The sequence below is a fragment of the Cervus canadensis genome, chromosome 18 (assembly GCF_019320065.1).
Source record: "Cervus canadensis isolate Bull #8, Minnesota chromosome 18, ASM1932006v1, whole genome shotgun sequence".
NCBI classification, from domain to species: domain Eukaryota; kingdom Metazoa; phylum Chordata; class Mammalia; order Artiodactyla; family Cervidae; genus Cervus; species Cervus canadensis.
This window is the reverse complement of record NC_057403.1, coordinates 36,652,646-36,664,931: the sequence shown is the minus strand read 5'-3', so window position 1 is coordinate 36,664,931 and position 12,286 is coordinate 36,652,646. Positions and strand designations below refer to the sequence as shown.

Here is a 12,286-nt window from a genome sequence, read left to right as displayed (position 1 = left end):
TGCGGCGACCGCGGCTTTGTCCTCTCGCCCGTGGATTCGGGGGCCGAGCGCAAAAGCCCCGCGCCCCGAGTGGCCGCCGTATGCCTGGGACACAGGTCTCGGCAGTCGTTTGTGAGGCGCGCCCCTCGCCGAGCGGAACAGCCCGAGGGTCTATGGGGACGGGGCGGGTGCGGGGGGCGGGGAAGCGTCTGCCAGGAGCTCTAGGGCGCTTGAGAGGGGACCAGCCCCGTCCCGCCCAGCACGTGCCCATCCAGGTCTGGCTACCCGCTGCGGTTCAGGAGCCCGAAGGCGGGGCGGGGCGGGGAGGGTCGTCTCAAGTAAGGGCCTCTGGCCTGGATCCAGTTTGAGAGCGACAAGGCAATAAGGCCCGGGAGGGGAGAGGTCGGGAGGGGGTTCCTCAATCCCTCTTACTTTTCCCTACCACACACCTCACCCCCAGGCCACTCCGACCTTAGACACGGGGCCCAGACCGCAGAGGACCCGGAGAATCCGTCAGTGCTTTCCTGTCCCAGCGACTCCTAACAGGGTGGGGAGGGGTCTCTCCGCCTTTTCTCTTCACATCGCATTCCCCCCTACCCCCCCCCCCCACCCCCCGCAATAACCTAGGTGGGTCCAACTGGGAGGGGGAAGAGTCCTCTGTCTCCATCTTCATCCTGTTCCCGCCCCCCACCCCCGCCACTTTCACAAAAACCCTAGCCTTCGGGGGAGGGGTGGGTGCGAGGGTCTTTCTGACATCCCCAAACAGCCCTTCCTCAGGAGGGTCTGAGCAGAGGAGGTGGAGCACCGCAGTTTCATCCATCACATCGAGACCCTCTTTGTAACGTCAGGCAGCCGAGGTGTTGTGGGGAAGGGTCCTCCTGCCTCCGAATCTTTCGTCCCGGAACACTCCCTTCCATCCTCAATAATCCAAGCAGCCTCGACTTCAGGCACAGGCTGAGAGAGACTCCGGTCTCTCAATGCACCGTCTCAGGAGAGACGGTGGGGCAGGTCCCGTCCCCTCCTCGCCCCTCACGCTCAAGAGCCTCCTTCACCATAAGACAAAAACTAACCAAAGCTGCTCCGATCCCAGGCACAGGGCCACAGGGAGACTCACGAGGAGCCGGTCAGCAGCTCTCCGGGACAGATGGTCTTGGGGGCGGCGAGGACTGGTCCCATCAACTCCCAGGTCCCCTCACGCCTCGGTTCATTCCTTTCCCCCAAAAACAAAAGCGAATCCAGCAGCACCGACCTCAGAGAGGCGGGAGGGCTATCGCCGCCCGGCAGCGCACCCAGCTCCTCTGGGCTCCTCACGGCTTCAGCTGTTCCAGGCGATGGCTCTCGCGGCGGCAGCGGCGGCGACGGCTGCGACCGCGGCTCTCCGGTCCAGAGCCTCCCTCGGACTCAGCACCTGGAGCTGCGAACAGCTCCGCGCCTCATTCCGCTGTCCCCGCCTCCTCCGTGCCGCCGTAGCCAATGGCGGCCTGGGCTCCGCCCAGGAGGCCGCCCATTGGGGGTGCCATCCCCACTCCCTTTGGCCCCGCCCGTGGGGTTCCTCTGTCTCTCCTACAAGACCGCATCCCCGAGAGACCACCGGAGTTTTCGCACAGCCTTCTGGAACTTGTAGTCCTTTAAGGACGCAGAGTGGGCTCGTGCATCGGGCAGGTAACGAGAGATAGACTGCATTTCCCAGGGTGCACTGACGAAACCGAGGCGCTGAGGAGGGCGGGAGGACTGTTTCTATAGCAAAGGCGGCCAGTTGGGAATGGCTGATGGAGATATGGGGCAGGCCACGGGACCCTCGACGGATTGTGCGTGACTTCGGGCAGCCTCTTGGGAGGCCGTTTGCATTCTTTTTTCGCCTCGGTCCCCACGCCAGGACTGTGGGCCTCAGTTTTCTTATCTGGGAAGAAGGGCGTGGAGTCCTCTCCCCGCCCACGCTCCACGGTGTTAGGGCAAACCGGGAGCGGAGCCTCAGTGCTTTTCCCAGCAGTGGGGAGATGGGACGGAGACTCTCGGCTTGAGAGGAAGGGGCGCTTTCTGAACTCTATCCCTTTGTTTGTGGCCCTGTCTTGTCGTAGAGAGGCGCTTTACTTTTGGTCATTTTCCTTGGGCCATCAAGGCCTTCCCATCCTAGCTACTGGCCTCGTTCAAGCCCTTCCTCCCCGAACCGCAACGTCTTTCACAGCGTAGAGAGAGGGCGCTTATCCTGCTTTTTTTAAAAAAAGCGTTCACCAGGCTTCCCATTGCCTCTGGAATTAAACCACATTCCTCAGTATCAATCCAAAGGCCCCTCAAGACCTAGACTCCACTATCTTGCCACACTCTGAACTTCTTTGGAAGCTCCGGTTCTCTCATGTGGGTCCCTCCACCTTGCGCTCAACTAACTCCTCACGCTCTTCAAGCCCCAGCCTCGACGCTGCCTCCTTAGTGAAGCCTTCCCAGATGCCTGGCTACTTATGAGGTACCTCACCTTGTGTTTGAGCCGCACTCTCTACTTCCCTCATTCTACTTGTTTGAATATCTGTCTTCCACAGATAAGATCCACAGAGCAGGAACCGTGTCTTATTCACACTTAGTGCCTGTAGTGTCTGCCACATAGTAGGTACTCAGTAGATACTTGTAGAATTGAAACTGAATGTAGTGTAATTGAATTTGCCTTCCACCTCCATGATTTTGATCTCCTAAGGTTAGACATTTCCCATTGCTGAAAGTGTTCAACTAGAGAGATGCCACCCCTTTGAAGAAATGTTCATGTTATTCACACAATGGCTTGAAATTTTGCCTGAGTGCTTAGAGGGCCTTTGACGTTTTCAGTCCTGTGACGCAGGGAGTGATAGATTTATGCTTATTATTCCTTAGAAGTCCTGTGAATTCTCCCCCAAATGTCATCAGTTCTTCGTGTTCCTCTATTTCTAGCTGTTGGCCCTTCTTCTTTCTGTGCCTAAACACTCTACCTCCCACTCCCTTTCTGGGAAAGAGCTCCTGCTCCTGTCAGTAATGAAGTAAAGACAGTCTGAGATCCCTGCCCTTCTCTCAGCCCTCTTCTCAGCATCATAGGCCCCTGGTGTGCTATCCCACCTTGCTAGGTAGCATCTTTTCTGATTTTCTCCCCCATCCGGAACCCTGGTATTGGCCAGATGGTCCAATTAATCCCACACGTGCTTCATACATCACTACGTCCAGACGTTTTGGATATATTTTAGTTAGAGCATTCTTGGAAGAATGCTTTAATAAACAGGAATAGTTAATTTGTGACCAGAGAAGTAACAAGGAGGTTTATTACCCTGAATCTGATTCAAACCAAAAGGACAGAGCCCGAGAAAGCAACACTGCAGTCCTTGTGTTGATGACATGCAGGGAGGGAAGGCTAGAATGGGAGAAGGAGTCAAATAGATTGCATTTAGAGAAGAACTAACAGGATTTCTATGGGGCATGGCAGAGAGGCTTTGATCCTGGTTAGACCATGAGGAAAGGCCTTTGGAGCTGAATGGACAGTTGGGGGTCTTATTACTGAGGATGAGGAAAGTGTAAGGAGGCAGGGGGAAAGGGGATTTGTGCTGACACAGAGTGCCTAGTTCTGTGGATGCAGTGAGAGCAGAGGTTGTTGGAAAAGCGGGAAGGGGGGAGGACTACACCACAGGGTGGGCATCATCCCAGCAGCCGCAGAGTATCAGCAGGGGGCTGCCCAAGAAGACCTCCTGGAGCAACAGTTGAAACTCTGGAGGTCAACTTAGTCTCTCAGGAGTAGTGCTAGTTTTCAGGAAATTGTTAGCAGCAGGGTAAAAGTCAGGGTTCCACGATTCTCCCAGAAAGCAGGGACTAAAATAGCATCTGCTAACCCAAGCTGAGTCGGGAAATCCAGATTCTAATTCTGACTTTGCCTCTGACTAGGTGTATATGACCCCAGGCTGGACCTGTTTCTTCAGTTGTAAAATGCTGTTTATTGGTAAAGAGCAGCTAATAAGATGGAGGTGGGGAATTCAAACCCATTTACTAGCTGTGTGACCTTGTAAAACCACCTTCTCAGATCTGCAGTTTGCTTATTTGACAGTGTTGAAAGGGAGAAATGAAATGCCTATGTAAAACACTTCATACATATTAAGCACTGAATGAATGTTTGTCTCTTTCTACAATCTTCATCTTGAATTAATCAGAAGTTGGTTTGACTATGAATAAATAGACAGGAGGTAATGTTCTGGGTAATCTGAGTTCAAATCCCCATTCCCTCTCTTATTATATGGTTTTGCTCAGACATGTGCTCAACATATTTGTTTTGTTTGCTGCACTGCGTATTATTTGCAGCATGCAGGATCTTTAGTTGTGGCCTGCAAACTCTTAGTTGCAGCATGTGGGATCCAGTTCCCTGACCAGGGATCAAACCTGGGCCCCCTGCATTGGGAGCACAGAGTTCTAGCCACTGGACCACCAGGGAAGCCCTTGTTTTGTCTTTTTTAAGGAGGGGGGGGTGGTTTTAGAGCAGAGTATTGTAGGAGAAATTCTAGATGCTTATAAACTGGAGTTGCAAAGGATTCCAGGGGAACCCTGAGCTAGCCTCCTACCTTGTTAGAGAGACAAAAGGTCTTGGTGAAGTTCCATAGGTCTTCTAATTCAACTAGGCTGCTGAATCTCAGACATGGGGCTGGAGTGATTAATCAGGGCTGGCTCCTGAAGAGCCTAGTATATCAGACTGAGAAATATAACTTTATTTAAACGAGAATGAAGATTTTTAAGAATATGTGCATTTTGCGAAGGTCTAGGGCCTGTGTAGGGGCTTCCCTGGTGGCTCAGACAGTAAAGAATCTTGCCTGCAATGCAGGAGACCTGGGTTCAGTTCCCTGGGTTGGGTAGATTCCCTGGAGATGAGAATGGCTACCCACTCCAGTATTCTTGCCTGGAGAATTCCATGGACAGAGGAGCCTGGTGGGCTACAGTCCATGGGGTCGCAAAGAGTCTGACAGGACTAAGTGACTAATACTTGCACTTTCAGGGCCTGTGTGGAGAATGACCAGGAGAGAATGAGGCTTAGATGTAGGTTGGAAGCTGCTGCAGTTATCAAGCATAGAGTCCTTGAAGATGAAAAAAGGGGTATATCTGAGCTGTATTAAGGAGGTAAATATTCAAGGAATTCCCTTGCTGTCCAGTGGTTAGGACTCAATGCTTTCACTGCCAGGGACCTGGGTTCGATCCCTGCTCGGGGACCTAAGATTCCACAAGTTGCATAACATGGCCCAAAAAAAAGAAAGAAATATTCAGAGGACTTTGTGAGTGATAAGCTGAGGGTGAGGAGGAGAGTGGTGAGTCAAGGATGATGTCCAGGTATCTGCGTTGGGTAACTAGGTGAGTGGATGGTGGTGCTTTCCTGTGAGGTATGGAATAGAAAAAGGAGCAGGCTTAGGCAGGAAGAGAAGAAGATGAGTCTGAGGTGAGTGGGACATCAGGGGAGATGTCCATTGGGTGATTTGGAGCTTATCTTGGGAGAATGCCTTAATATATGGGAGTAATGAATTCAGGCCAAAGAAGAAGTGATCAGGGATACTCTTACCCTGAACCTAATTCCAACCAAAAAGACAGAGCCTGAGAGCCTGTCATCCTTAAGAGATGTGATCTGGAGAAAGCAGCTTAAGTTATCAGGCTCTTAACATATACATCATAACTGAAGCCATGGAAATGAATGAAACCCTTCTGTAGAGAGGGTGAAAGAGAAAACAAAAATCGCTTGAGATATGCCAGCATTTAAGGGACAAGTAAAGGAGGAAGAGCCCAGAAGAAAAGGTTAGAACAGAGAAATAGGAGGAAAACCAAAGAATAGTGTGCACAGAGCCACATGGAGGGTGTGAGTTGACATGCTGTAGAACAGTCTAGTAAGCCAAAGTCTGAACAAACGAACACCAAATTTAGCAACAAAGAGGTCACTGGCAGTCCTGGAGAGAGCAGGTTCAATGGAGCAGCAGGGTGGAAGTCTGAGTGTGTGGGAGGTAGATGTAGATAAGGCTTGTTAGCAGTTTTGAAGGGGAGGAGAGAGAAAACCAGAAAGGAAATAGCATTGGGAGACAGTTTTAAGTTGGGAGAGATTAGGACCTTTAAAACTGTTCATAGGAAAAAGCCAGTATATGAATAGTTGAGGATACAGGAAAGAGAAGGATTGAAGAATGAAGTGAGGTCAGCAAGAGGGTGGAGGCGGGGCGGTGAGGTTCAGAGTGAGCCTCAGGCAGGAGAAGGGAAGGAGGAGTTGGAGATGCAGGTAGATCAAAAGTTGGTTGGTAGGTAGTCGGGAGGTGGGTTCAGGAAATGGAGGGAATTCACGCCTAATGGCTATTACTTCTCTTGGGATGGGAGGCAAGGATACCTGCTCAGTGTGAGGAAGTGAGATGGGGAGGGAAGCTTGAAGAAAGAAGAAAATATTCAAGATGGCTACTATGGAGAAGGGGAGGGAAAGCTAAGAGCAGCCCACAGAGACTGCGGGCTAGTGGTGAGGGACTGATGAGGCCGGAGGCCATGGATTTGTGGGAGCACTAATCTGTGAGGCATGGGCTTTCTTCAGCATCCCATCAGCCCTGAGAAAGGCAGGGAGAAAGCTACTGGTGAGGCTGATCCAGGGCTGGGCTCTGCAGGACAAAGGAGACAGTTCTTGCAGGAAGCTGGAGATGCTGACAAGAGAGGTGGAAGAGGTAGTACACCAAGAAAGAGGAAGGAGGGGAAGCCAGAATGGGGTGGAAAAATGGGAGGGGTGGGGCTCTCAGTGGGGAAGAGCAGAGAGGTCAGACATGCTGGTCAGAGGTAGAGGAGCTATGGGGCAGGGGCGGGGTGGCTGGAGTGGACAGAGGAGGTCATGGGTTTGAGAAGCACATTTGTTGGAGGGGTCATTGGGAAGTCTTCCAGGAATACGACTGCTTTGAAGGAGAGAGGAAGTCTTGTAGCCCCGTGCCAAACTACGTTGTGTGAGAAGTTAACAGGTGAGGGCGAGGAGAAGGGATAGGGTGCAGAGCCCTCTGATATGATTATCACAGTAATCAAGGTGTTGGCGAGCTAAGAAGGAGCCCTTTTACCCAGGGCATGAGGGGTAAGGAGGAAGAGAAGGAATAAACTCTCTCATATGTTTTCACAGAAGTATCATCTCAATATCATCTACACATGATCAGTTTTATATATCTCTAAAAGGCAGAATATCTAGGAATAAATTTAACCAAACCAAACAACAATTCCAGATTTCACGATGAAATCATATCAACCAAGTTCAATGCTAGTGATTCCTGCATTTATATTTTGGTATAGCTTGTAGTTTTAAGTACATGCATATCAACTAGAAAATGTGTTTAAGAATTTTGCAAATTTCATTTCTTAGCAACGATTTGTTTTCTCAGTTTAAAACATAAATTAGAGAACTTGTGTTGATTTTTTTTCAAATGTAGAGTTTAGAGCTTAATTCATGCCTTTGAAATGCCATGAATTTGAAATGTAGCCATTTTCCTTTCTGCATCCTTGAAAAGGATTTTATTAGTCTTTCAGATAATCTTGCCAGCACATACAGACTTCCCACAAGGGTCTCCTGTCAGTAATGATGGGTTGTGAGTGATGCTGTAGAAGTTGTGCATGAGATATTTAAGAGTCAAATAAGCAGCCAACTTTAGGATTTCCCAAGCAGCAGCTTACTTTACAATAAGGGACTTGGTATAGAATATGAAATGTACATCTAAGTGTTAATTTAAAAAATTACCTCCGTAATTTCTAAAGAAAAAAAGGACAGAATCAGTTAATTAATTTGAATAATCTCTCTCTCTCTTTTTTTAAAGAAAAAAAAACAGTGTTATTTAAACATACTTTGTGTGTGGGGTATTCCCTGGCAGTCTCAGGTTAGGACTCAGCTCTTTCACTGTTCGAGGGCCTGGGTTCAAACCTTGATCCAGGAACTAAGATCCTGTGCTGTGAGACCAAAAAAAAAAAAAAAAAAGACTTTTGTATGGTTGATATATCTTTGTAATCTTGAAATAGATTCTGAGCAGGGGGGCTCAGAAAATATTTTGTGAATCAACTCAGGAATGTTATGATAATCTGTCCATTGTTTAAAATCCTTCCTTTCATCTTAAACTTTCATAAAATATTCTTATAAAAGGATATAAAAGAAGTGATTCCTTTTTAAACATAAGTCACATCTCTATATAAATGCCTCCAGTGTCCTCTTTGTCTCTTTGAGTGCAAGCCCTACAGTCTTGATGGTGGCGTAAGGGCCTCATCTATTCTGACTCCTATAGCTTCTCGCCTCATCCCCTAGGCTTCCTCTGCTGCAGCTCATTGACTTCCATGCTATTCCTTGATTGCATCAGGTACACTCTGGCCTCAGGGCCTTTGCACATGCTGTTCCCAATGCTTGAAAGATCGTCCCCAAATATCCTCATGGACATCACATATAGAATGGCAGCCTTTCCTCTCCTGGAGCTCTCTATCCCCCTTTCCTGCTTTTCTTTCTTTCTTTTTTTTTTCTGATAGCATTTACTACCACCTGACATATATTCATTTACTTATTTGTTTATTATCTGTCTCTTCCCCACTCTCACTCCATTAACCCACCAGAATTAACTCTCCTTTAGGGTAGAGACTGTGTCTTATTTTGTTTACTGCTCTGCTCCCAGCATGTAGCATAGCACCTGATACATAACAGGTACTCAGAAAAACATGGTGAATGAATAACACATCATCCTTAGTACATGACCCTAGCATCTATTTTTATTTTTCCCTGGTAGCTCAGTTGGTAAAGAATCTGCCTGCAGTGTAGGAGACCCAGGTTTGATCCCTGGGTTGGGATGACTCCCTGGAGAAGGAAATGGCAAACTATTCCAGTGTCCTTGCCTGGAAAATCCCATGGACAGAGGAGCCTGATGGGCTGCAGTCCATAAGGTCACAAACAGTCGGGCACAACTGAGCTACTAACACACTTTCACACAGTCCACATATAGGACACACGTATATAATCTTTCATATTCTGGAAATCATAAATTAGGTATAATTTTGAGTTCTGCTTATTTTTTTTCAACATATAATGAGCATTTTCCCTTGCTAAGATTGAATTCTTTTGTTCAGTTGTTCATTCACTCATTCAGCAAATACCAAATGAGGCATTTCTATGATCCGGACAGTCCTGGGGCTACAGCAGTAAATAGGATGCAGGACTTGCCCTTGAGGAATAGAGATTCTTTATAAACAACATCTACAATGATTGCCTAATATGCCATCAAACACCATACTGTACTTAATCTCTCTCCTGTTTAAGACTGCTTGTTTATTGTTAATAATGATGTAGTGAGGACCTCTAAGTATAGAGCAATACCCCTTTACAAATTATTCTTTAAGGTAGACTCCCAAGTGAACAATTATTGCGGTCAAGGATTAAATATGCTTTTGGTTTTTTGATACCAATTTGATACTGCCACATTGATTTCAAAAATGATTGGTACCTATTTTACCCAGTTGCCAGCACGAATGTTCCAGCTTTATCACAACCTCTCCAGTATTGGACGTTACTTTTCAGTTTAGGCTAATGTAACATATAAAATGACCTTTCCTTTTATTTTTGTGTGTAATTGATGTCTAGGAAAGTGCACATTTTTATTTTTCCTTGTCATTGTTTAGTTCTGTGGGTCCCTAGGAGGCTCTTGGAAGGTCATCGTCCTATCTTGTAGATTATGCCCAATGTTTAGAACACATTATTGGTTTATAGCCTCTTAGAGTTGGAAGGGACTCTATTTATCATCTAGTTCAATTAAAATTTCTGATAGATGGCTTTATGTACCAGAGTTTGTATTCTCCTGGCAGTGGGGTATACACATGAAGGTATTCTTTGTACATGAAGGTATACACACATGAGGTATTCTCCACCTCACAAAGAAGCCTGTCTTCTTTTTGCCCTGTTCTACAGGTATTGATCTGGCATGTGGTCCCTGTAGCTCCCCTGTGGCCCCATTTCTGCCTCTGAAGCAGCAGAGCCCACGCACCAGTTGTTACAGAACCTCCCTACCTTGGCTGCCCATCTCTGCAAATATGTGGTCAGACTGGAATGGTCAACCCCAGGTAAGTCAGGCAGGCCCAGAGGCCAAGACGCTGTTGCACTCACAAGTCTGCAGTGGCCATGTCAGCAGCCTCTTTAGCCGGTTCATATGAAGCTCAAGGTCTGCTGAGATTCTAAGACTGTCTTTACATGACCTTTACCTTTACATGACTTTGCCTTCAGGCAAACCTAGATCCTGTTATTCCATACTTCTGCAGCTGATCTTTTTAAACCTGACTGAAAATAAGACTGCTTTTCTCCTTGTTTTATTTCATTGTGTAGAGAAGCTGCCCTGGTCAGCTTCTGCTGTCTAAAATGGGGATAATAAGAATGTCTCTGACAACTTCAAGTGTTGGTGGGATGATGGAATGAGATGCAGGGCTGGACATCTGTCACTCATTCTGGTTGCTCGGCAGCTGAGCCTCCCTCCTGTGCTTGAGGAATTCCATGCCTCATGAGGTAGAGCCGTTTTCCTTTGCAGCTAAGACCTGGACATTGGTCTCAGGCTCAGGCTCCTCCAGTCAGACAAGCCCCACCGCCAGCCCATGCCACCCCTCGCCAGTTTTGAGTTAGAAGCCAGTGACAGCAAAGGAGCAGGGTCTGTTTCACAAGCCTTGTAGGGACTTGATGGGTGCAATCTCAGTTTCCAGTGAGAGCAGCGTATGGGCACCATCAGTGGTGCAGGTGGCAGGGCCTGTGTGCTGGACTCTAGGCATGGGGGCATCTCCTTAGACCATTGCCGAGTTGGGGTTTGGGGCATTGAATCTCAACTCTCCTGGAGATTTTGTGAGCTATACATGGGATAGCTTCCCTGGTAGCTCAGCTCGTAAAGAATCTGCCTGCAATGAAGGAGACCCTGCCTCGATTCCTGGGTCAGGAAGATTCCCTGGAGAAGGGATAGGCTACCCACTCCAGTATTCTTGGACTTCCCTGATAGCTCAGATGGTAAAGAATCCAGCTGCAATACGGGAGACCTGGGTTCGATCCCTGGGTTGGGAAGGTCCTCTGGAGAGCATGGCAACCCGCTCTGGTATTCTTGCCTGGAGAATCCCCATGGAGAGAGGAGCCTGGTGGGCTGTAGGCCATGGGGTCACAAAGAGTCGGACACGACTGAGCGACTAAGCACAGCACACAGCACATACACGGGATGTGAAAAGTGCATTGAAAAACGCCAAGCACCGCACACATATAAGGTATTATTGTTTGGGATTTTGATACTTAAGTAGTGTGCATGAGGAGAGTCAGAGGAGGCAGGCCTGAGCTTTGTACCTGCTGAGAGTTCAGACAGGTCTAGGCATGCCTGGAAAGCTGGTGGGAGGGTGTGATGGCAGGAACTTGTGGGTTAGAACTGGCTCAACAGTTAAAGACTGACCACTGACCCCAGGGCCGTTGGAATGGAGATGGCAGTTGTCAGAGGGCCTGCTGGGCACACACAGGTGGACCGGCTACTTGCCCTCCCCTACCCTTGGACCATTACCAACAGCCAGGGCAGGAGGAGGGGCTGAGCAGGTCACCCGTGGCTGCGCAGCGCCCCTGGGCGTCCTCCCTGGGCAGGAAGAGGAGACCTGTCTGAGTACGGCCCCCACCACAGGAAACACAGGAGGGATTATGAGTAGGTTGGGATCCTACCCCGCGCTGCCTTCAGGCTGCCCTTCGTGCGACTGAGCTGTGGCTTGGGGCTTTCCAGTCCTGCCTGGCTGTGCCTCCGGAGTCCTGCCTCACAGGCTGCCATCTGAATCCATCAGCCCCGGATGACCCAGAGTGGGGCTGAGGCTGGCACTGCTGCCGTGCCATGATGGGCCCTTGGGAGTTTTATGACATTGAGCACAGCCTCTCTGGGGACTTTCTATTTTGAACCCCCGATCATGCCCGAATCAGTCCAGGACGTGTAACAGGGGTGGTGCTTCTGCTTTAGGGTACTCCCTGAGCGCCGAACACTGCTACTGCCCTGATCCTGGCCTTTGCCCAGTACCCTGATGCACCTCCAGGGAGGACAGAGGTCATGGTGTGTCCAAATCAGCCAGAGGTCATGGGCTGGGCCTGGACCATAGTGTATCAGAAATGTGTTCACATTGTTCAGAGTGATCCTCATAGGTGACTGTAGGTTCTATCCCTGCTGTAGCTAGTGATCTTTGTGATGTTAATACTACAGTTGTAGATTTTAATCCTCTTGCCAAATATGATTGTATGTAATATTATTTTGATTATCAAATAAGATAAAATCCACTATAAAACCAGCATAGTATGTAAGTTCTCAAACATCATCTG

The 12,286-nt window shown here is 48.6% G+C and overlaps 2 protein-coding genes and 1 non-coding gene across 5 annotated transcripts in view; 1 reads left to right on the top strand and 2 right to left on the bottom strand.

Moving 5' to 3' along the window:
- Window positions 1-1,376, bottom strand: part of SMPD3 (sphingomyelin phosphodiesterase 3) — an 83,466-nt gene extending 82,090 nt beyond the window's left edge. Inside the window, exon 1 of the mRNA XM_043435469.1 lies at window positions 1,229-1,376. The gene's annotated coding sequence lies outside the window, so the exon portion shown is untranslated. The remainder of the gene's footprint in view (window positions 1-1,228) is intronic.
- ZFP90 (ZFP90 zinc finger protein) overlaps window positions 1,311-12,286 on the top strand; it is a 160,433-nt gene continuing 149,457 nt past the window's right edge. For 2 of the 3 annotated variants that reach the window (XM_043435483.1, XM_043435482.1), the window contains exons 1-2: window positions 1,311-1,641; window positions 9,890-10,041. In XM_043435483.1, the coding sequence (XP_043291418.1) occupies window positions 1,311-1,641; window positions 9,890-10,041 (483 nt within the window). Of the gene's footprint in view, window positions 1,642-9,889; window positions 10,859-12,286 lie in introns of those variants that run through there. The other variant, XM_043435481.1, reaches the window with a different exon arrangement.
- TRNAG-CCC lies at window positions 4,339-4,411 on the bottom strand. The gene has a single exon. It is a non-coding gene; the product is annotated as a tRNA-Gly (tRNA).